This window comes from Manis pentadactyla, chromosome 2 (genome assembly GCF_030020395.1).
Source record: "Manis pentadactyla isolate mManPen7 chromosome 2, mManPen7.hap1, whole genome shotgun sequence".
In the NCBI taxonomy this organism is placed as follows: Eukaryota; Metazoa; Chordata; class Mammalia; order Pholidota; family Manidae; genus Manis; species Manis pentadactyla.
In genome coordinates this window covers 234,612,297-234,635,388 of record NC_080020.1, presented here as the reverse complement: position 1 = coordinate 234,635,388, position 23,092 = coordinate 234,612,297, and the positions used below count along the sequence as shown (strand labels likewise).

General features: G+C 51.0%; 1 protein-coding gene across 13 annotated transcripts in view; it reads right to left on the bottom strand.

Moving 5' to 3' along the window:
- The window catches only part of MYT1L (myelin transcription factor 1 like), a 385,352-nt gene that overhangs the window by 124,983 nt on the left and 237,277 nt on the right, over positions 1-23,092 (bottom strand). For all 13 annotated transcript variants that reach the window (XM_057497485.1, XM_036881769.2, XM_036881779.2 and 10 more), the window contains exons 5-8: positions 17,128-17,283; positions 3,911-3,965; positions 3,705-3,738; positions 3,371-3,433 (exon numbers count right to left, since the gene is read on the bottom strand). In XM_057497485.1, coding sequence (XP_057353468.1) covers positions 3,371-3,433; positions 3,705-3,738; positions 3,911-3,965 — 152 coding nt within the window. In that variant the 5' untranslated portion in view covers positions 17,128-17,283. The remainder of the gene's footprint in view (positions 1-3,370; positions 3,434-3,704; positions 3,739-3,910; positions 3,966-17,127; positions 17,284-23,092) is intronic.

Sequence of the window (23,092 nt, the reverse complement as noted above, 5' to 3'; positions counted from 1 at the left end):
AGATCATCTTTTGCTTGAGAACACAGTTCTTAAAGGAAGGTAGACCACCAAGTAAAAAGTATTTCAACCTTAACTCCTGCCCCCAGAGTTTGACCAGGATCTTAAATTGCAAATTCCTTTTTTCAAATTATTATTTCCATTCACAGGTACCATCTAGTGGTTGATTCTTCCCCTATTCTTTATTCCCCATTTCTTACAAACCTACAACCCCACCTCTAGGATCCTGAAAAATAAATACATAAGAAAGCCATCAGTTTAGCAGCTACCCTAGAGCCGAGGCACCACTGAAGCAGCAGGACCAGTCACCTGGGCTGCCAGCATGTCCTACAAAGCAATAAATGCTATGCCGAAAGTGTGATTAACATTTGATTTCCTCAGAAATTTTATTATGTCAAAAACAAAGATGAACTGGTAGGCATCACATTATCACTTGATATCAAATTTCCTAAATTTATTTTTGATTATTTTACATCATTGATTCCCCACACCTACCTCAATTTGTTTTATGCAGGTTCAAATCCATACATACCTCAGCATATTAAAATAACACCTTCTACTTGGTGATGAACTAAAGGTATGTGTGAATAAAATGCAGTGTAGTCCTAACGGAAATACATGCACTGAAAAATTTCTCACTAAAAGAACAAAAGGATGGTAATTGCATCAAAACCAGAACTGAGGTTGCCCCTCTTCTGTCAGACCTGAAGAGGCCTGAGAGGTCAAGGGCTCACTTTGTTGGGGGGTATGTGCAGGCGTTCATGTGCATGAATAGCTGTCAAACGGGAGGAACTTGTGGAATAGGACATCTTTTAAAACCAGGAAAAAAATGCCAGATATGACTGAAATCTTACAGATTTGAAATAGCAACTGTTCTGAAATGTTAATATAGTTACAAGTCTTGACTACCTGCAGGAGCACATTCTCAAAGTAAGAAATGCCAGTGTCACCCCGTAGTTAAAAACCACTGATGATATATAGACATCAAAACATAAAATTTAGAAAGTTTTACTCACTTGATACCTCAGTGAGAATCCTCTTGATGGGAGGTTATCCGGTGACAGTTTTGAGTGGTAGTTTTACACAACAGGGTCTGCAACTCTCATTTGAAAACGGAGGATACTGCAGTCCATAGATGTGAAAAACATTGTCCAAAGCCCTTTGTCTCATTAGTAACTTGGGGAAAAGAGAACCTTTCTCTACACTCGTCCTTTGTCCACAACACCCCTGTGTTATCTCCTAATTAACTATTCCTATGTAAATAGTAGGAATCCTCTTAGTTGCATACAATATAACTCATGGTAAAAAATGATATCAAATTAAATTTTAAAATTTGCTGAAAGAATTTCCAGTGTGGGCGTTTCTGTGCCTCTCCCCAGGTGCCCCTCCCCAGTGCCTGTAAGACTCAGGTAGGCGGCGCCCATGTCAGCATCCGTCTCAGAGGAAGAGCAGGCTGGCTAGCTTCACATCGTCCCCAGCCCAAGCCCGAGTATGGCTTCTTCAGCAGGGAAACGGTTCTCATCTCACAAACACAAGCACGTGCATCACGCAGGGACGTGCTAGCCACTGCCTGGTGGAACACACCCTGGCTAAGAATGTAAATGCCTGACACAACTGCTTGGAAACTTCATGATTTTTCCTGCAAAACCATGGTTATGAAATACTGTCTAGCTGATACCTCGTTAACACTTTATAACCAAATTCAATCATTTATTTTAGTAACCGTACAATGAAGGTTAGCCATAGTTGACCCTTGAACCATACAGGTTTGAACTGCATAGACTCACTTATTTGTGAACATTTTTCAATAAATAAATTGGACAATTTTTTGGAGGTTTGTGACAATTAAAAAAATATTTTATATTCTTTAGCTTAACTTTACTGTAAGAATACAATATATAATACTTATAACATACAAAATGTGTGTTAATTGACTTTATATCATTGGTGAGGCTTCTGTCAACAGTAGGCTATTAGCGATAAAGTTTTGGGGGAGTCAAACATTATACTCAGATTTTTGACTGCACATGGAGTTGGTGCCCCTAACCCCTGTGTTGTTCAAAGGTCAGCTATATTTACTGATCAAGATGATTAGGAGAAAAAAAATCAGATTTCACTCATGATTTTCCAACTTGTTTTCCAGTGAAAACACGAACCAGTTTTCTACAACTTCTAGATTAAGAATTTTCATATATATTCCTTCATCAAATGACATAAATGCCTTAAACTTATTTAAATTATATATTCAATAATTTACTCTTCTATACAATAACAATAATAATGTAATAGATTTAATTTAATATTTTAAATTGTAAAATTCCCTTTAAGAGTGGCCCACCGTTGCCTTGCTAGGGAACACGGGGCATCCTATAGGTGTTTCATTATGGACGCTTATTAAAAATTCCTGTCTCCTTAAATGCTAGCATGGGGATTTGGGGAGTAATCTGCAATTTTTCCTTTGATTTTGCTGAAGGACAATCAAAATAATTGCTTGATTTCACCCATAAATTAATGTTCAGCCGATAAGGAAATAGAATGGGAGGCCGTGAAGGAAGGTCAGCCGGGGCGCTGCGGGCATACCCGCTCGAGCGCCGGAGCTGTGATTGCACGGGCTGCTTCCTGATGGTTTGTTACGATGAATGACCTTAAACCTGGCAACCTAATTTGTGAAAAATTAGCTAAAAACTTATTATAGCCTGAAATGTTTCTGATGCATCACAACCAAAGTAAATCTAAAGACTGTGTTCTCCACGGCTGTCAGCCTCAGGTGGACAGCATGTGATTCTGATGTGCATTCCCAGCAAAAATTACCAAGACACCTTACCTTCTAGATGTTCTCTGCACCCAACTCAGTTAGGGACCTAAATCCCAGTATTTACAAGAATAATACAATCAGTTGAGCCCCCAGAGTCTCCTTAGTGTGATCTGCCCTGGGCGTTGGCCTCCCCACGCAGCTGCCCGGGGACCAGGCCTGGGCTTCATTTCCCAGGACAAACTGCTAGATCATGGAGGCTGTGTTCCTACAGAAATATCAGGAAGGTCACACTTTAATGCACCATCCCGTGGCTACCAGAACGAGCCAGCAGGCAGAAGGAACAAGCCTTGGTGAGACAGGTGAGGGCCTGGGCAAGCTGTTGGCGTGCATGCGGAAAATGAGTTTAAGGCTGGTCTCGTGTCCTCTGACGTATCATTGTAGATTCTACCTCGTGATAGTTAAAGGGGCTTAAGCTTTGAGACCAAAACCTGAAGCAGAGGAGAGAAGCAGTGCACAGCACACACTGATTTCCAAGAACGCCCCCACAATTCTCACTGTTGGGTTTGCACCCCAAGAGGTTACCTGAGACAGGACATGGTGAAGAAAAGCAGGCATTACCTTCTGTGTCTTGCATATTTGCCACTGACGTGGCCACTGCCATCACAGCCGGGAGTGGGGCAGCTGCAAGGGAAAGAGTCAGTCACACAGGTGCACACACGTGTGTGCTGCGGGCAGGCGGGGCCCAGCGCCTCTGCGGCATTGGGGGTGGAGGGGGGACAACACAGACAGCAAAATGGAAGGGAGGGGACATTTGCAAGCCTCAGGGGAATCCACCTGTCAGCTCAGCAGGGCGCGAGCAAACCGCTGGTGAGCACCCCAGTACCGTCTACCCATCAAAAAGCACAAAGTACCTACATTGCTAGTGGGGATCCCCTACCCACGGAGAACTAACCTGAACAGCTCCTGAATGGCTGGTTCCACGGGAACTGCAGAGAGATGGGAAAGAGACACGAGTTCGTCACCCATCCCTAGCACCCCCTTCCAAGAACACCACCCAGAGAGCGGCATCAACGCAGGGGCATGAAGCACCGCACCAGCAGCCCCACAGGACGAAGGTGACCCCCAGCGGGCCTCTGGGACTCGGGGGTGCAGACGTACCTCGAACCCCTTTGGACCGCGTGCGGTGACGCTTCTCCTCAGTGTCCAACTCCATCTGGGGAAAGAGCACAGGTGGTCAGTGAGCTTTCCCCCCGCGCTCCGGCATCTCAGCGTTCTGGCGCTGCCTCACTCCACAAGGGGCGATCGAAATCTGACGTGCTATCTAAATGATGACCCAGACTTTGACCTTGCGGGGAGCACTTAGTCAGGAGGTCCCTGCTCTCTGCCATGGGAGAGACTTGGGTGAAGCTCCAGGAGCGACCTATTTACTCTCCTTTGAAGGACTGATTAGGATGCACCTGGGTTGAATCTGAGTTGCACTTTGTGCTAAGAATAAATGACCATCATGCTCGCAAGACGGTAAATATGTAAGTATATACACACAGTCTGGATTCTTGTTGTAACTGAAGGGTTCAGTCTGGCAAAGCCATTAAGGGGACAGGAGGTGGCCTAGCGGGACGGTGATTTCCCTGGGGGCTGTTCTCACCGTCTAGGTCCTGGGGTAGTCACCCTGCCCGTTGATTTAAATTCAACAGCTTGGATGCTTTCTAGGGACACAGGCCCTGTGCTCGTGCCAACTCACACATCCTACAGTCCAGAGGTTTCCAAGCATTTTCATGTACTACCTCACATGATCCTCACAACTTTGTAAGAAACGTATCTTTATTGTACCTGTTTTATGGATGTGACCTGCCCAGATCTGGGCAGCAGGCCCTGAAACCACGCTGCCTGTCACTGCACATCACCTTTAAGCGGAGGACAACATGTCCGGGTGGGGGAATATGTGCTAGTGTGTTTGTGCACCAGGTACTTCCACAAGGCATAAGTCGCTCAAACATGATGCAAAACTGCCAGCAGGAGGCTCATACTCAACAGGACGGGGGCTGAGAGTGCAGAGGGCAGGTCCTCACACTACAGGCATGAGACTCTCAGCCGCCTCGGGGATTTCCTAGCTCCGCACCATGTAGCCAGAGCTGCATTCCCAGGTAGAAGACTGGACACCATAACATGCGGTCTATGCACAGTTTACTTCCTCCATGGCCTGTGACAGGAAAAGCCACAGTGGGGGACAGGAGGCTCCCTGGGTGCAGGGGGCTCTGTGTGACGCACTTCATAGAGGGAAGCAGGGTAGATCTGCCTGTACAGTAAATGACTAGCAAGGCTTGACGCTGCGCAGGTACAACACCAGGCATCAGGGTGGTACCTGGGCAACCCCAGATTTGATGTTCATATCAAGTGACCACCAAATACTGATGTACTGATCCTGTGTATCAGGAGATAAAAAGATACATGTAATAAAAAAACGTAGCTCATTTAATGAACTTAATATCTTTTAATGGAAGATGAATCTGTGCAGATACAAGATAGTGCCAGCTTTAATAAAATAAGAATTTCAGAAAAGCAGGAGCTGGTGTGGATCATTCGAGAGGAGATGCACAGGTGAAGCCATGACTCTGAGCATCATCTACTCAGGCGGAGAAGGCAGGAGAGAGGCTGGCGCCCACTGATACAGACCCTCGAAACGCAGTTGTTGATGGAAGAGTGAACGGAGTCAGTGAATCTGCTTCCTGGGAAAGGGGCAGGCTGGGGAGGTGGCAGGAGTTTGAATACTGAGAAGACAGGCCCGATGGAGCAGAGGTGGGCACAGGGTCAGGGCTGAAGGGTGTGTGGGCTGCTTTGGAGGCCCAGGTGGACCCAGGGGTCCCACTGACCCATGGAACCGATTCTTGAGCATGGTGGGGGGGGTTGGCGTATGAGCGTATTTCAGAATAAAGTTAACAGAGCAGCAGCTTGGCAGGGGCAGGGCTGGGAGAGCTGAGAGGAGCTGGAGGCCTCTGGCCAGGCTGCTTCGACCCCACTGCAACCTTCCAGGGAAGAGGCGCGGGAAGGACAGGGACTTGAGGAATATTTTAAGAAGCATTACATGCCAGCAGCCTGGGCGGCCCCTTTTGGACACCTTCCCTTTTCCTATTATTTAAGCCCGCATACAGAGAATGAGATCCCTGCAGGCAGGCACACTGTGTGGGTCTGCAGTGAAAGTGAATAGCACCCTGGGTGACACACCAATGCTCTGAAATTGCTATTCCACATGGAAAAACTCCCCAAACACTGTACAATTTCAGCAAAGCTCATTGTCCAATACGACGGGACAAGCGCTTGCTGGCCGTGGAGAAGGTGGAGGGAGCCCACTGCGTCGCATCCGTGGAAACAGTGGCTCCTCCGCCAAAGGACTTGGGATGTAGAGGTGACGGGCTCAAGCCCTGGTCTTTGAGGAATCCAGCCCTGAGCGAGCACCCGTGTCAAGGAGGCAAGTGGAGAGCAGGCCCTGTGCGGGGCCGAGGGAGCCAGGGGGCTGCGGCTCCCACTCTGGGATGCAGGAATTTGAGAGCAGTTTTTGAGGTTAATTGCAGTTTTCAGGTTTAAAAGGCGAGAAGGTGGGGGAACAGATGTTCCAGAAAGTGGGGGACCCTGGGGTTCTCTGGCACTGGGCTGTGTTCCGGGGAGCCCACGGAACGACCGTGGTCAGGGGCTTCCTTCAAGAGGGAGTGGCTTCTGCATCCGTTCCTGGGCCAGCCTGGCCCGTTGTCCACTGCGCTTTACAGCGTCCGGTGGACCAGCTGCAGCTCAGGAGGGAGCCTGTCACCTAAGGGTGGAGGGCTGGCTTTCCTCTGCGAGTCTCAAACTGAAAAGTTCGGCCTTATTGCTCATATGGTGGCAAAAGAATTGTTATATTTTTTACATTTAAAGTTTAAATCCTTTTTTTTTTTACATAAAGGAGGACAATCTTATTTTCTTCTCGATAATTAATTCTGTCACTAATCACTCATTAAGGAAATGCCCCCCCATCCACCCTGCGCTCAAACTCCCCTCCTGCCTGCTGTTAAATTCCCACCCTAACTGGGTCCCTCGGAGTCCACTCAGCGCCGCGTCCTTCTCTGTTCAGGGCAGGTCCTGTTTGACTTCCAGGGACCCAGAATGTGTTTTGCTCCTGGGTAATTAAGACACCATTACTGTGAGGATTGCATGGGATGATTTAGAGTGAGTGTCTCACACAGCACCCAACGCACAGTAGGCATTATAGTGAGCGTCTCACATAGCACCCAATGCACAGTAGGCATCATATTGAGCGTCTCACACAGCACCCAACACACAGGCACTGGGCGGAGCCACATTTAAGTGGTTCCCTTTCACTAATAAAACCAAAAATGGAAGAGTTCAAAAATGTTGTAGATTTTACATAGATGATTCAATAGGTGGAAAATGCCAGCAAGGTTCAGATAAAGCCGAAAGCACACAATTCGTTATTCAAAATTCGAGGACTGTTTTCATTTTCTGGTGCTTATCCTAGGAGCGTGTGGTCAGAGGCCGGCTGACGCCACAGCTCATCCGCAGGGCTGCCCCCTCCTCCTTCCTGCCCCACCCACTCCCACCGCACCTGCCCCGCTGCACCTGGTCCCGCTGGACCCGCTCCTGGTGCCGTGTGCCAGGGAGGCTTCTTTCCTCCGGCTGCTTCCCTCTGGCCCGGTGCTGTCAGAGCACCAGGCAGTTCTGAGGCCTGATTCCAGGAGCCTCCTGGGTGATGCCATTAATATCGGTCCTGCTCTTCCCCAAAACTGGAGAAAATTAACCCCTATTATAATTGCTTGACTTTCTGACTCTCTCTCCAGGATTTACATTTAGAAAAATCATCCTCAAAGCTCTACTTTAGCATTAATGCTTCTTACCTGTAAGTCCAGTGCTTATTTTTAAAATAAGGAGAGGTTTTCTTATTTTGAATGGTTTCATACTTAAAGAATTTAAGTCTTATATTTAAGAAGCTTACTTTTGAACCAGCCAAAGCTATCAGAATGACTTATTGGTGAGCAAGTGAATTATTTTATAATACATGGACTTTACTTTTGGACTCAGGACTGATTTTATTACTTTGATTTTCCTTCTGTCCTCCCGCCCAATAAAATGCACCTTCTTCCTAAGGCTGAGCCTCAGTGAAGACCATTAACCGCACCGAGACCTCACGAAGCCAGCAGACCCCCTTCAAGCTCTGGAGGCTGCTGCCTGATACTCAGCAGCCCTCCAGGCCACTGCCGTGAACCAGGGGGGAGACGGAGGTGGGCTCCGCGGTCGCAGAGCCCCCCAGTGCTTGCCCCCGAGCGTCCGGCCTTTGTCTCTCAGCACCTGGGAGCTGCTCCCCTTCTGGCAGGAGCAGGGCGGAGGGACACTCCAGTCACTGTGGCTGTGGAGGGCAGCTCTGACCTGACGCGGACACTGGGCCACGCGTCCAGCCTCTCCCAGAGCCGCTGCTCAATTATTCAGGAAGCAATGACCCATTTTCTCAATCAGACCCTATCACCACCTCCGGATGCTCCGCTTCGGGACCCCTCACTGCTCGTTAGCGCCTTCCAGGGGGGCAGATGGGGAGGACGGCAGCTGGGGCTCAGGCTCCTCAGTCCTGCGTCTGGTGAGAAAGTCCTGGGGCAGGTGTAATGAAGGGAAACCAGGAGCTTCCAGAACAGAAGCCATGTGGCTGCCCCCCTGTGCTTCCCCCACGCATTGTTGTCTCCTTGGTAACCAAGGCCTGGACCTACACACACTGCTTCGCATGACAGAAACTCTGTCCCCTGCCTCAGTTCAGGCCTGGGGCAGCCTGGGCTCCCAGGAAGTCCCTGTGCAGAGGTCAGCAGGGTCAGAGGCTGCAGCCTCCTCGAACAGTGTAGGAAACATATGAGACAACAAACATTGTTTTCCACAATATGGCAAAACTTCCTGCTTTTTAGTGAACATCACGTTGTGCAAATGCATCAAAATTTAGGATTTCAACCTGATATTCAGATGAAGTGAAGGGCTGGCATTGCATTAAGTGGTTGCACAAGCAGGTCAGTGGGTTTGTGGTTCATGGTTCACATCGTTTTTGTGTTAGTTCTCTAATCTCACAGGGTGGAAATAAGGAAAAGCCAGGACGATAAACTGGGAAAAGCTGTGGTTTGTCTGACCAGCTTTTCCCTGTCCTCCCCTCTCCACTTGTTTATCAGTGAGGATGGTGTCCAGTGACACGGTCCTCACGGGCCAGAGGCCCCAGCCGGCAGCCTGTCACCCGGGACCCAGCTCTGTGTGTGTGTCTGGTGGGGGTGACCGATGCCCCTGGGGGCAAGAACGGGGGCTGAGGAAGTATGTGGGCAGATGGGGAAACACCGCTGTGGCTGAGCCCGCCTCTCCTGGGACTGCAGCAGGGCACGGCCTCACCGCGAGGACCCAGAGGGGGACCGACTCCCTCTGCCCTGGGGAGCAGAGAGGGACGTGTCACAGTTCTCACGCGGGCATGATTTTGTGGGTAGCATTATTCTTTGTAAAGCTGGGACATTATAGGAATGAGCATGTCTGAAGTTCATGTGAGTGGGATTTGAAGGCTAATTATACTACAAACTGGTCTCTCTTTAGTAGGTGGAACACAGGACATTTGAGAACACCTCTGTAAAAACATGATTATCAAGTGAGACCGGCCGGGACTGTGGCCGGAGGCAGCACCCGTTCTCCGGTTACGGGCTCCGTGTTGTCAGTATGAAACTGGCAGAAGGGTTTTCCTATAAACTCAAGTAAATTTTGACCTTGAGATGCCCTACTGTTCTTGGACTCCTGTCACCCGTGGGGGCCTCTGCTCACCGCTGCCAGAGAGAAGCTCTGAAGGGCAGTGGGGAGGCTCCGACGCTCAGCCGGAGTCAGGGAGACGTGGACACAGCAAGCTCCGAGGCCCGTCTGCCTGCCTTCTGCTGCAGGCTTGGGGCCCCAGAAGGCTCCTTCTGGTCACTCTCATGCCCTGGAGCCCCTGCCCACTGGGCGGGAGTGGTCTCCATGCTCCGAGCACATTAGGGGCATGTGGTCTGACCGACAGTGTGCACACCCTTCAGTAGGGCAAGAAGCAGGCCGTCAGGTGAAGCCGCAGAGCCGAGCTCCTGGAGCTTCTAGGACATCCGGGGACCTTTCCAGCAAGCCTGGAGAGGACAGTTGAAGTCGACAGTCCTGGAGAATTCAGGAAGCAAGCTTGCTGTCATGGCTCGAGACGGTGGGGTCTATGCACCATCACGAGACCCACAGGCAGGCCCTTCTGGGCAGTACAGGGCAAACTCCTAATAAACTTCTGGCTGTTGTTCAGGGCTTATCACTTTAAAAATAATGCAGTAAATCCACAGAAAAGCCCTAATAAAGTAAGAACTGATGCCCTGACAATTTGCAATGAAACATCCCGTGGTGGGATCCCCGGGGGGCAGCTGTCTTCTTGGCACAGTGACTTGGCCAGACGACTGGGCTGCTCATTAAAGCACCTGCACAGGACGGTGCCTGCTGACCTCTGAACTCTGCGATGAACCCTGCCTTTTCACCCTGAGACCCACGTGTGCGGGAGGCCCAGGGGTGGGACCCCACGGAGGTGAGGGAGCAATCGTAATGAAGTCCACCGTACCCTCAGCCTTTGAGCCCAAAGGAAGGTGCCCGTCTTCTAGGCATGTGTGCGGGACAGTCGGTGCTGGCGACGGGTGGGCATCCATACATTCTGGTTAATGAGCAAGCGAATGGGAGAATTCCAGAGCCTGGGGCTCCTGTCTGTCAGTTTTTGCCCATTACTATCGACTTGTAACCCTACTCGGTTTTAAAACTTACAACACCAGCAAAGAGCTGCAAAGACATGCCCACCCGCATGTGGACTGAAGATGCCATGGGGTCAGCGACGGCCACGTGACGGAGCCCAAAGCTGTCCCCAGGATGCATGCGCACCTGGACTTCCTGTTGAAGTGCCGCTTCAGACTCCGAGGAGCCTCTGATATTTGCTGGGCAGAGGATTGGGCGTTGCCCCAGGAAGGATACCTATCAACCCCGTGGGAGCAAGGGCACCCAATGGGACTCGGAAATTAACCCCAATGTCAAAGCTTCAAGAACGACCACAGGGCCACTGAGGCAGCGGCATCTCAACAAAACAATTGACACTTGATTTCATTCAGATAGGGGGTGATCTGGCAATTCTATATCCATATAAACCATTTCTTGATTTCTACTGCCTGTCACAACAGTGGAGAGGCCCTTCACACCCCTGTGAGAGGCACGCGGGGCAGGAGGAGAGGGCCTGGGCCCCTGAGTCCACTCCATGGGGTGTCCCCACCAGCAGGCCAGGGCCCCGAGGGACCTGGGGAGGCGGTGCCCCAGCCAGCTTTGTCAGTTCTCGCTCAGAGGATCTCAGTCATCGTCAGGAATGGCGCTCCCGTCCTGGCTGTGCGGACCCAGGATCTGGGCAGGCAGGGCTCTGGACGGTGAGGTCCCAAGCGGAGCTTGGATGGCCAGACGCGGACGCTGCCTGGACGTGCTGATGGTTCAGAGCTGCCTGCACCTCCAGCAGAGGGCCTTTGTCAACGGTCAGCACTTTATTTCTACCCTCTTTCGCAGTGATTTGCTCCTTATTTTCCCTGGAAGTTACTACAAACAGGTTTGCAGACTGTACTTGTCTTTTAAATAGTTACAATCTTGTCGACAGAGCTTGTCGGGCATCCATCCTCCCCCCACACACCTGTGCCTCCCATGCCACCAGCTTGTGACAGGCTGACTGGTGGCGGCTGTATGCATCTCTGCGCCTGCCGCTTGGCCTTGCAGATGGTAGCAGACCCCTCTACTGGTGGCTCTGCCCCTGAAGGGGGTGCTGCCTTGGCCTCTGTCAGCAGCCACACCTGCCGATGGCTGTGGGGGCATGCTGCCCTGGCACGTCTCTGGCCCTCGGGGTGATGGCTGGCTTTGCATTGGCTGACGGTTGAGGTGGGCAAAGTCGCTCCTGTGCGTCCAGCTCTCCCATGTGTGAAATTCCCGCTCGTCTCACTGGTGGCTGGGAGACTTGCACACAGTGATTTTTCAGGAACCTAGCATGGTAGCCGGTGTAGGAGAGATGCCTGCTCCATCTCCTAAGGGTGGGGTCTCCCCAAAGGACTGGAAGGCAAACAGGCTCGTAATATCCAGGTCACGGACACATAGGCCATGCGCGAGGCAGGGTCAGGAGCTCCCCTCGCTGCTTTTCCAAACGCCTCCTCCCTGGCCTCCGAGGATGTGAGCCAGGGAGCGTGTCCTGCTTCCGAGCGTGGTCTGCGTTGGGCCCCTACAGCCAAAGTTCAGGCTTATCTACAAAACTGGAAGTGTGTGTGTGTGCGCGTGTGACTTTCTTTTTTAGTTGAGAGGATTTGTCTTGGGCTCCTGAATTCTCCCTTGGGACAGCTACCTGTGGTCTCCTAAAAGGCTGTGGACTCCGAGATCCCGGGGCTGAGGCAGGAGAACAGCTGAGAACGTTCTCAGGAGCTGCCCGCGGAAGCCCGGGAGGGGTCACTGCACACAGGTGTGGCCTCGGGGCGGCAGGAGGTGCTGCCTGCCAGAGACGCTGAGCCCGGCACTGCGGTGCGGGTCCGGGACAGAAGCACACAGGGTGGTCTCTGCTGTCCTCGCCACTCGGTGCCTGGCACACAGCTTGAGAACATTTGCCAAGTCATATTTTTACTCTGACTATAAATACAAATGTCAGTTCCCTTAGAGATCATGTGGGCAAGCTTTCTGACAAAACAGAAAAATGCCCTAAAGAGTGAAGAAAGGGAGGAAAAGCAGAAGGGGGCCACTGCCTAGACCCGGTCATCCTTACGCAGGAAGGAGACCGCGCAAAAATACTCGGCAAAGATGGACATTCACACCAGGCAGAGGGCCAATCAGTGACCTGTGGGGGGCGCTTCTTCAGACAGGTATGCTCCGCAACAAAGATTGTTGACCTCGACCCCTGGGCACCTCTGCAGTCAGTCTCCCGCAGGGCGACGGTGTGGCGGGCAGCCAGCACAGCGCCTCCCTCCGTCCCTCCGTCCAGCCCTGGGGAGGACACATACAGCCCTGTCGGGGAGCGCACAGCTGGGGCTCAGTGCCCCTCCACGATGGCACCCTTGCAGCCCACCGATGTACATGTCACTCACAGAACAGCCAGGTGTTCCAGAGCAAGACCCCTTAGCATTCGTTGTTGTGTTTCCTGGTTCCTCTATGTTTTACACTGTTTCTCATAAATAGGAGACCCTTGAGCAGTGGGGAAGTCACTGGAAAGACAGACACGCCATCAAAAAATTATGATGTAAGACCAAGGGCCAAGCTCTGGGCACCACAATGGGCATGATGGAACCAGGGCCGAGCAGAGGGTGTGTGCCCTGCACTGCCTGCCCCAGGGCCACAGCCTTCCTCTTCTCTTAGCTCTACAGTCTTGGGCAAGTGACCTGACCCCAATGTGTCTCTTAGTTGTAAATACATGGACTGCAGGACACACGTATGCCCCAGGATGGTGGGAGATCAAAGATGAACTCGGCTTTGGAGCATTCTGGGAAAATACAATGATCCTATGTGCCTGAAGAGTTGGCTGGAGTCTCCAGGCTGGGCCCCGTTTTCTAAGCATGGCTTGGTGTAGACCCACAGGCCAGAGCTCTAGGCACCCAGGGATGCACCTCAGGCTGTGCTGAACCTGTGTGGTGCGTTGCCTGGCACACGGCTCTGGCTCTGGCTCATGTGGGACTGGAGGACCACCTCTGCCGTGTTGCCTGAGGGTGGCTGCCTGGTCCTGGGATGCACCTCCGGCCGTGGCAGCTCTAGACGGAGTCTCCTTGGGGGTCGTCTGCCAGGAGCTCACGTTTCCCTGCTGCCTCCCCCTGAGTGATGCCTGCGCTTGTCCCCTCACGGTAAGGGGCAGGGGGCCGGCCCAGGGAGCTGCTCATGTTCATGACCTCCACCTTCAACTGGACACCCCTCCAGCCAGTCTGCTAGGAGGAGGTCTCCCTTCGAAGCCCTTCTCCCTACAGGACTCGGGATCCTGCCTCATGCCTGGGGTGGGGCTCCTGCCTGGCTGCTCTGTGTCCCTTCATTCTCCGGCTTCTGCCTCCGAGCAACCCTACAGACAAGGTCTGGGACGTACAGAGCATCTGTGACTTGGCCCGAGGTTACCAGCCTGGAAAGACACTCGGGCTGGAGTCCACGCCAGGCTCTGAGACCCCATGATTGACCCTCGCCCTGTGCCGCCTCCCACCCCTGTGGGCCAGGTGAGATCACTTCCCTGCGCCGTGACTTCTGAGGGCAGGTCCTGTATCTCTGCCTGCTTTCCAGAAGCCTCAGGCCCCTCCCCACTTTGACCTTGGTGACCTTTAGGGACTGTCACGCCTGTCTCCTTTGTTACCAAACTTTTCAGCAGCGACTGCCTCCCGGCTGTATGGCACCGTGTCCAATGTCACCTCTGAACCCCTGATTCAGAGTCACCTGTGACCTGCTTCCTCAATCCCAAGGCCTCGTTAGTTTTTATCCCATGGAGCATTTGAGGCTGTTCAGTGTCCCGACACCATGTCCCGGATTCCCTGGCTCCCCAGGGCTGTGCCCCAGGTCCCCGCACCTCTCGGGGGCCACACCTTTGCCAGGCCACAGCGCTGGACTCAGACAAGTGCCTGTGACCCTGACCTCCCGTTTAGAGCTGGGCTCTGCACCTCCAGCCGCTTCTGGGCCTCACTATCTGTTGCCTGATGCACTTAAAGGCCGCACCGAGTGTCCCTTCCACGCGGGGCCTCCCCCAGCACCGTCCGTTCTTCCGTCTCACCTCTGCTGCCCAGCACTCTGCCCATTTCCTGCTCAGACACCTGCTCTCCTTACGAGGGAGGGGCGGTTTCCTCGCTCTCCCGTGAGGTCTTGCGATGTTACAGCATCAGCCCAGGACCTCTCCCTAGTTGTTCACTGAATAAGTGACCTGGCCATTCTCCAGCCTGGAGCCTTAAAACCACACTGGGTTGTCATTTCTCCGCTCCCCTACCAGACCATCAATCACATTCTGCTGTTTGTCGCCAGGACTGTTAGGAAATGTACAGACTTCTAGGTACTTTTCAGTAGTGTGTGATCATCCCCACCCGTCAAAGTGCTTGCCACCAGCGGACCCACGTCGGGTACTTTGCTGAGTGGAAGGACCTCCATGCCCACGGCTTACGCACCCCGTGGCCAGGGCTGAGCTGAGCGCCTCTCCCACGTGCGGCCTCGTTTGCTTCCTCCGCTGCTGCGCTTATCCAAACTCTGCCCGTTTTTCTTTTTAAAATGTTCACATCAATTTCTAATAGCTCTTCATATATTTAAGGTATGAGCCGCTTTGCTCATCTCATAGCGTTGCAAGTCTTTCCTTCCGGCTTTCCTGTGGTTATGTACTCGGCTGGTGATGCTTTTCTGTTCGTGATGTGGGCGGTCCATCCAGTCACTGCTGAGTCCCAGTGCTAAGCTGAGGGGCGGTGGCTTCGGTTCGGGGCGGCTATCAGCCCTCCCATCGGAGGACCCCAAGCTCCTGGGCCCGGGGGGACCTCAGTGGGCATGTCTCCTCTGGGCTGGCATGACAGCCTCACTCACTCCTGGTGTCTGCATCCTTGTGCCCACAACCCAGCCAACGGGGGTGGTCCCTTCTCCAATTAGCACCTGCTTCAGCTACAAGTGCTCCTCAGGTGGAAGTGATCTGAGAGACAACATTCTGCTTAGACAGTTAAAACCATGCGTGTGGCCAAGAACTACTTTCAATAAGGCGTAAAGTACAGTCTGTGTTCATGAGCAGGTCTGCAAGTCTGCTTCTGAGCCTATATCTGATTTATATTCAGCATTTTGCAACTCTCCCTAACATAAATTTTGAAGAGGTACAAAAAATAAAATTCAAAGATTCAAATGTTTTGACCTAGAAAAATATTAAAGAACTTTCCATTTATATAAGTTAAAAAAAATTATCCTAGTGATTTTTTAGATCATAATTTTTTAAACCAGTTTTTAAAGAATTTCGTTTACTTATGTTTTAAGGGGAGAACACTGCTAGAAGACTAAAGAACAGAAAAATCAGGACGCTTATGTCTACAAACGACAGAATGTGTAATCTGTGAGCTACATTTGTTTTCAGGGTAGGCAAAATACACTATTCCACAGAAAATTTTCAGAAATAAATTAAAACTTTTTGGAAATTGTTAAATGAGAAACAGACTTGGAATTCTGAGACAGTTCTAGAAACGGAGGTTAGCCTTGTTTTCCTCCGTTGTGTGTCTTTGCCCTGGAGCCTCGGTTCTATAGGTATAGTCGGTGTAGTGGAATAATGTTTTCCCCGGCACTTAGCCTGGAGTCTGAGGGACGTGAGGGCTCACGACAGGCCTGGAGGAAATGCAAACTGTGAAGTCCTGTGCGCGTGTAAGGGGTGACCGTGCCAGCCCTGAGCGGCCTGGGGCCTCGGGGCTCTGTGCCGGCTGCTCTTCCTATGGACGGGCCTCACCACGCATCACTACTGACACCTGTTTGCATGGCCGCATGTCCTCTTCACTGGGAGAAATCACGTGTGAGGCAGCCCCCCACCCCTGGGGGCTTTCGGAGGGCAGGCGTGACACAGTAACGCGTCACAGGGGAGCTATCCAGGATATAGGGAGAGCCTGAGGGCGGAGGTATACAGCAAGCAGGAGGAGAGGGTCCCAGGGGGGTTATCAGGGAGGACACTGAGCTATGACCAAGGGCTTGGGGGGCACTGAATGTGGCTTGATGCCTGACTTCAAGCCCTACGGCGAAGAGGTCCAGGTGGGTGACTCGGCCCACCGGGCGCCATGCATGGAAGTTTCACCCACTGGGTGCTGGGATGTAGGCCTGCCTGGGACTTAGCCCTCCACCCTGGCACTGTCTGGACTCAGTGCTTAGGAGGGCAGTGGTGTGGCTTTAGTTGGGTGTCATGGGGCGGGTGGCAGCCAGATCCCACAGCCACTAGAGTGGACAGTGACAAGGGGGCCCCGCAGCTGGTTGAGAGGTTGGCCTGAAGGACTGAGGCAACATGGGAGCTTAGGAGGGTTGAAGAAAGCATCCCTCTTCCTTTTCTAAGCCCCAGGTTGGACCTGCTCACGCAAGGGAGGGGTGGAAATGAAGAGGAGAAGATAGCAGGGAGCAAGGGCCCCAGCGGGGAGAAGGCAGAGGCCCTGGAGGGGGCAGTAGCACAGAGGCAGCGTGGGGAGGGTGCCGGCAGGTGACAGCAGAGACCTTAGACGGGGACAGCTAGCCGGCAGAGTCTGGACCGACGCCTCCTGCCATCAGGAGTCCAGAACGTGGGTCAGTTTGCACACGTGCAGAGCACCCAGCCTCCCCGCGTGGATGGACCGCCTGCCTCGGTGGGACGCACACAACACGGGAGGGGCTGGCTTTACCTTGCAGGAAGCCTTCTCTTCCAGGAATGGAGGCAGCGTGGCTCCGTGGCCGGACGCAGGCCAGAGCCAGGGTTCTCTCCGATTTCTAATCCTGGTCCTCCCCAGCTTGGGACGGTGGCCAAGTCACTTAATTTTTCTGTGCCTTGATTTCTCCATCTGCAAAATATGAACCACTATATAAAGCACCTGATCATTCCATGGACACCTTAGGAAGGGCTCTCAGCCCACACAGACCCGTCAGCCTGTCCAGGAACCAACGCCCTCTGTCCTGTCCATGGAGGATTTTTGCTCTCGATGTGGGACCTGCTGTTTTGGCTCTGAGAAAGGTCTGCCCTGGGACTTGTTCCCACCTGGAAAATTCTGCCCCCTGCCTGCTAAGTGAGCCTTGCAGTCTGCGAGACACTCAGCTCTATCTGAACAAAACGTTCTAGAACTCCTCTGGGCTTGCTTACAGACACCCTCCTCCCAGATCCGGGCCAGGTCAGCCCACCCAGCAGCAAGGGAGGGTGGTTCCAGCCCAGTATCCACACACAGTCCTTACTGGGCTAGGATTTCTCCAGGGGCTTCAGGGGCTATAGGATGAGGCTAGCCTCCTTCAAGTTTGTAGAGCTATGGAGTTTATAAAACATTGTTTGCTTATCTATTATGCCATTTAGCCATCAACCAAACTGGATGTGAATTTTGTGCATGACGAAATGGACACTCATAGAAGCTGAAATATTTGCTTAGACCCTCCCAGTGAGTTTCAGGGAAAGCCTTGACTGGCACGGAACTCTCCTAAGCTGAGGATGGCTGCCAATGTAACAGGGTCTGTTCAAACGCACTCCCAGGGAGGGCCTATGGGGCTATGACTCAGGGCGCAGGACTGGAGTCCTGATGGTCCTGGATGACCCTTTGGGTGGTGGCACTGGGAAAGTTGCAGTTTCCATGGATATTCATTCAAGAGGTTCATTCATTCAAAAGGATTCAGCATATCTTGCTCATGTGGTTTACTCGAACTAAAGGTCTCTGGGCTGCTCTAAACCTCTACAGGTCAAGTGACCAGAGAGGCCCAGTGATGCTGAGAGATGGAGCTCTTGGGAATTTGCATGGTAATCCTGGCATTTCACTTAACCAACTTAACATGATAACTAGCATAACATTTACAGCAGTGAACTATTGGCTTGTATCAACTTGCTTTGTAATTCCTCATGTGAACAACAGGCAAGTGGAGAGTTGAGTTAAATAAAGAAATGGAGTCCCTGGGGTCATTTTCATCAGAACTCAGAGCTCAGCATCCCTTCCTGTTTCCTGGGAACCAACCATCCTCGCCTTCCTCTGTTGGCCGTTAGGAACTGAGCTACAAATCCTTCCTTGTATACTTGCTTTTCCTAAGGATTGACTTCATCCATTAAGTGTTCAAACATATGTGTCTTAAAAGACACAAAGACATAGACCACAGAGGATGTAAATCATTAATTCCTAGAAAGAAAAGAATTAGACCAGATTTGTCTTTTGTCTTTTCAACTTTGCCATTTTAAACAGAACTTCTCCCCACCTTCTCCTTAGGATTTAATCCTTCTCTTTAAACTTCACTGTGAGCTGTTCATCTGTCTTATGGCACAACGCTCTGGACCACTCCACTGGGCCTTGTGCCCGAGGTGCCTGCACCTAGGCTTGGTCCATACAGGTTTGTTGACTGGATGACAGAAAAGAAAGATGAGGAAAGGGAAGAAAGAAACGAATAGAGATGGAGGGAGGGAGGGAGGGAGGGAAGGAAGGAGAGAGGAAGGACAACACTCCCAGGTTATGCTGTACAAGTGATTCAACCAACCCATATAATGTTTAATGGTTTAAAAAATCTGAAGTCAGACAGACCAGGCTATTGAAGCACTGCATTACCACCTCATGAGCTGAACCATTTTATGTGCATGAATTTCCTAGTTTTCAACCTCTAAATTAGCTAATACACAAAAGGATCTAGCTCACTGTGAATGGTCAGTAAGTGGCAGGAAGTGGTAGGCTTGGTCCACCACTTTCCAGTTATTGGTGTCTTCTTTAATTGCTCATGAGTGTCTTGTCAGGGTATAGGTCTTTCACCTCCTTGGTTAGGTTTATTCCCAGGTATTTTATTCTTTTGATGCACTTGTGATGGAATTGTTTTCCTGATTTCTCTTTCTGCTAGTTCATCATTAGTATATAGGAATGCAACAGATTTCTGTGTATTAATTTTGTATCCTGCAACTCTGCTGATTTCAGTTATTAGTTCTAGTAGTTTAGGGGTGGGTTCTTTAGGATTTTTTTTATGTTCAATATCATGTCATCAGCAAACAATGACAGTTTAACTTCTTCCTCACCAATTTGGATGCTCTTTGTTTCTTTGTGTTGTCTGATTGCTGAGGCTAGGACCTCCAGTACTATGTTGAATAGAAGTGGGGAGAATGGGCATCCTTGTCTTGTTCCCAATCTTAGAGGAAAAGCTCTCATCTTTTCACTGTTAAGTATGATGTTGGCTGTGGGCTTGTCATATGTGGCTTTTATTATGTTGAGGTACTTGCATTGATACCCATTTTGTTGATAGTTAATATCATGTTTATATATTATGATTATATATGAATTTACTAACATACCTACATGCTATCTCTGCATTTTGGATTCTCACTTACAGCTGTGCAGATGTAAACTGCAGCAATGTGCAGAGAATTCTGGCTCCCTAAATATGAATGCTTTTAATTAATTAAATCAGTATTTACTGAGGGCTCACTTCTTGACATCCTGCTAGACTTGAGTGACTTAGTATAAAACAAGATAGATAAGATACTTCTACATAAATTCAAAAGAAGGCTAAAAAGAAAAGACTAGAGAGAAGTTAGGATCAGCATAGTTGCAACTTTAAATATGCAGAAAAATAATTACTTTGGATATATAGAAAAATAGAAACTTGAAGAAATAGGAAGAAGAAAGACATAAATCACGTTTGGGTAAAACAGAAACTCCATGCATATCATTAAATTTACCAAAACCTCCACCAATAATTGAGAAAAATACAACATAATCTTGAAGACAAAAATTAAAATTAGTCAATGCACTGTCAACATGTTCAGTTTTAATACTGTGACATAGGCAGACATTTGCCTTTTTAGAATTAATTACTTCATAAAACTATGCTTACAAAGAGAAGCATTTTGCAAGCAGTTAGTATTCAACTGAATGCTAACAATATTACCCAGAAAAACACATACAAATAGCTCATATTTAAAAATTAAATTATATACTAATGAGTGACAAGAACACTATTAATTATGGTTCCACTCATGTTCTCAGCATACATTAGATTGGATTTGAGAGTCCTATTTCCTGCAGTTGTCACGCCAACCTGAAGCACATTGTCTGAGAGTTGTGTGATTTGCTAACAATGAAACCACGTTAGACAACGGCCCTTAAACCAGCATAGGAACTTCCCTGCTGGAAGCAGCCTGTTCACATTATTCGAGCAGAAGATGACTCCTGTGGCTCAGAACAGAACATTCACTGTGCAAAGCCCGGTGCTGCCCCTGGGAGGCAGGAAAAGGACAGGTTGAGCCTCTGGCTGCTCCTCTGCAGCCACGGAGGGGTTAGGAGGCCCCTGCAGACGACTCAGAACCTATCAGAACTCTTCCTGGAAGCTTGTTCTTTTTTTTAAATTTTTTAAAGCCACAGTCAGTGGCAGAAATTCCCTCTGGGGAATTTATTTTAGGAAATCAAGGTTTCAGACCTAATTTATTTCTGTTTATTTGCTTTTGAAAAATTTGCATACACGAGTGTATGTATCGGGAGCTGAAAGGAGACGCAAGTCTGCCCGGGGTGTCTGGCGCTGGGCCTGTCCCGCCCCATGGGCGCTGTGGGCACACCTGCCCGTCCCACCTCTTGACCCTCCCAGTGGAGAGGCAGGCAGGGCTCCAGGGCCCTCCCTCCTGGACATCTCCAGGGCATGGTCCCAGCCCCAGGCATTTTCCAGAACGCGGCCTCCCAGCAAAGGTCATGAGGCCCCCTGGGGTGGGAAGCGCCCGTCTCTGGGGTCGCGCACAGCTTAGGCGGCATCTGCCCACTGTTCCGCCTTTTTCCCACTGGGCCCTTGGCATCCACGCAAACTGAAGCCTGCCAATTGGTGAGGACTTTCTTCTCCCTTCTTTGATAACTTCTCCTTTTTTATTTTCTTTACCACGGGATTAAAAAAATTCTACTCAGTGAATTTGGACTGGCTAACTTCACCCTCCGCTGACCTCAGCTTTCACGTTGTTTCAGCTCTTTCTCTTTCTCCTCTATCTTCTGGAACGTTCCTCAAATGCATCTTTGAGTACTTCAGTTGCATTTTGAAATGTCAAGAGTCCCATCTTACGTGCCACAATCACTCTTGGTCACAGTTACGCCTTTGCATTCAGTTTGGTGACTATCTGTTTCCACAAGAAGTCAGAGGCCGTGTCTCACCGCTGTGTGACCTGCACCAGACCCTGAACTGATATGTGACCGACAGCAAAAGGGGTGACGGAGGGAGGAGGAAAGGCAGCCGTCTCTGTGGGGGACCCCACCTGCGCTTGCCCACCGTCACTCATGTTCATGGTCACTACGCGGGCGGGTGTCACTCTCCCCATTGTGCAGATTCGAGCAGAAGCGGGCAAGGCAGTAAGTCATTTTCCCATATTTGATTAGTTTATGACAAAGCTGGGAAACGGCGCCAGGGCGCCCTGCAGTGCAGCAGTGAGGAGGGGCTCCATGGGCCTTTCGTGGGCCCTGCCGCTGCCCCCAGGGGCCAGATGAGCAAACAGTGGGCCTCTCCGCCTTCTGACTGGAGGTCCTGTTCGTCAGCTTCGGTCTCCCTCGGGTGGGGCCTGGCTCGTCTTTTCTAAGTGGAGCAAGGCTGGTGGCTTTCAAGTCCTCGGCCACGATCCATCGTGAGAGACGCATCGGATTCCCGCTCCAGCGCACAGACCGCGTGTGGCACAGGAACCCGAAGTCGATCACAAGCAAGCAACTCACAGAACAGCGCCGGTTCTTCGAGAACCTCTGAGATCCACACTGGCGCCGAGGATGTCGGGACGTGTGGACAGACTCCCAGAAGCACGTCGGCAGCCTGAGGGCCAGCGGACTCACAGTGTCACTCTAATGGGAACACTGACCATCAGACCCCACCCACTGCTACAAACACTTTAAGAGAAACGCTGGATTGACCACTACAGCCGCAGGAACTCCGGAGGACCGGCCCAGGCCCCCACGGCGCCCTGAGGTAAAGCCTGCAACTGCTCTCGGGGCCTCAGCCCTGTTCTCTGAGACACCACTTGTCGTCCCAACACAGCCATGTGACCGGGAGCCTTGTGTCTATGCCTCTGGCTTCTGTCCCTCAGCTCAGCCTCACAGTTGATTCCAGACGCCTTTTCTATGTAGATATTTCACATAGACCAGTAAAAAAACCCACCAGGTTTCAGGGTAATTTACCAAGCATGCACTGAAACCGTCTCCACATTCCCTGTGTTTGTGAAGTGACAGTATTCCTGTCACCAAGTCCCCTCCCCCAGGCCCTGCTGTTTCGGTGGCCTCCGTGGCTGCCTCTCCAATGTCTGTCCAGGCATTTTCCTCTTCTCTGGGCCTCCCCAGCTTTAATCCACAGCTGCAATCACGGCCCATGGCCCCACTGACTCATCTCCGTGCACCTGCGAGGGCGTCCTCGAGCCCCATGGCCCTGCCTCCATGGCCTCCTGAGATGCAGCCTCGTGGAGTGACCACCGTCCAGGCCCCCTTCCTGCTGACAGCCCTTTGGTGTTTCTCCATCACCCCCAGGAAGTCAATGCAGTCCCTGTGGCACTGACATAGAAGCTGAGCCACCTTGGGGCCCTTCCCAGTGCTGACATCTACACACGTCCCTCTGTGGGACTGTTTCTTCACCTTTGACTAAGTCCCTTGTCGTCTTCTGGGAAAAGCCTCTGTGGCACCATCTCCCCAGGCTGAGTCA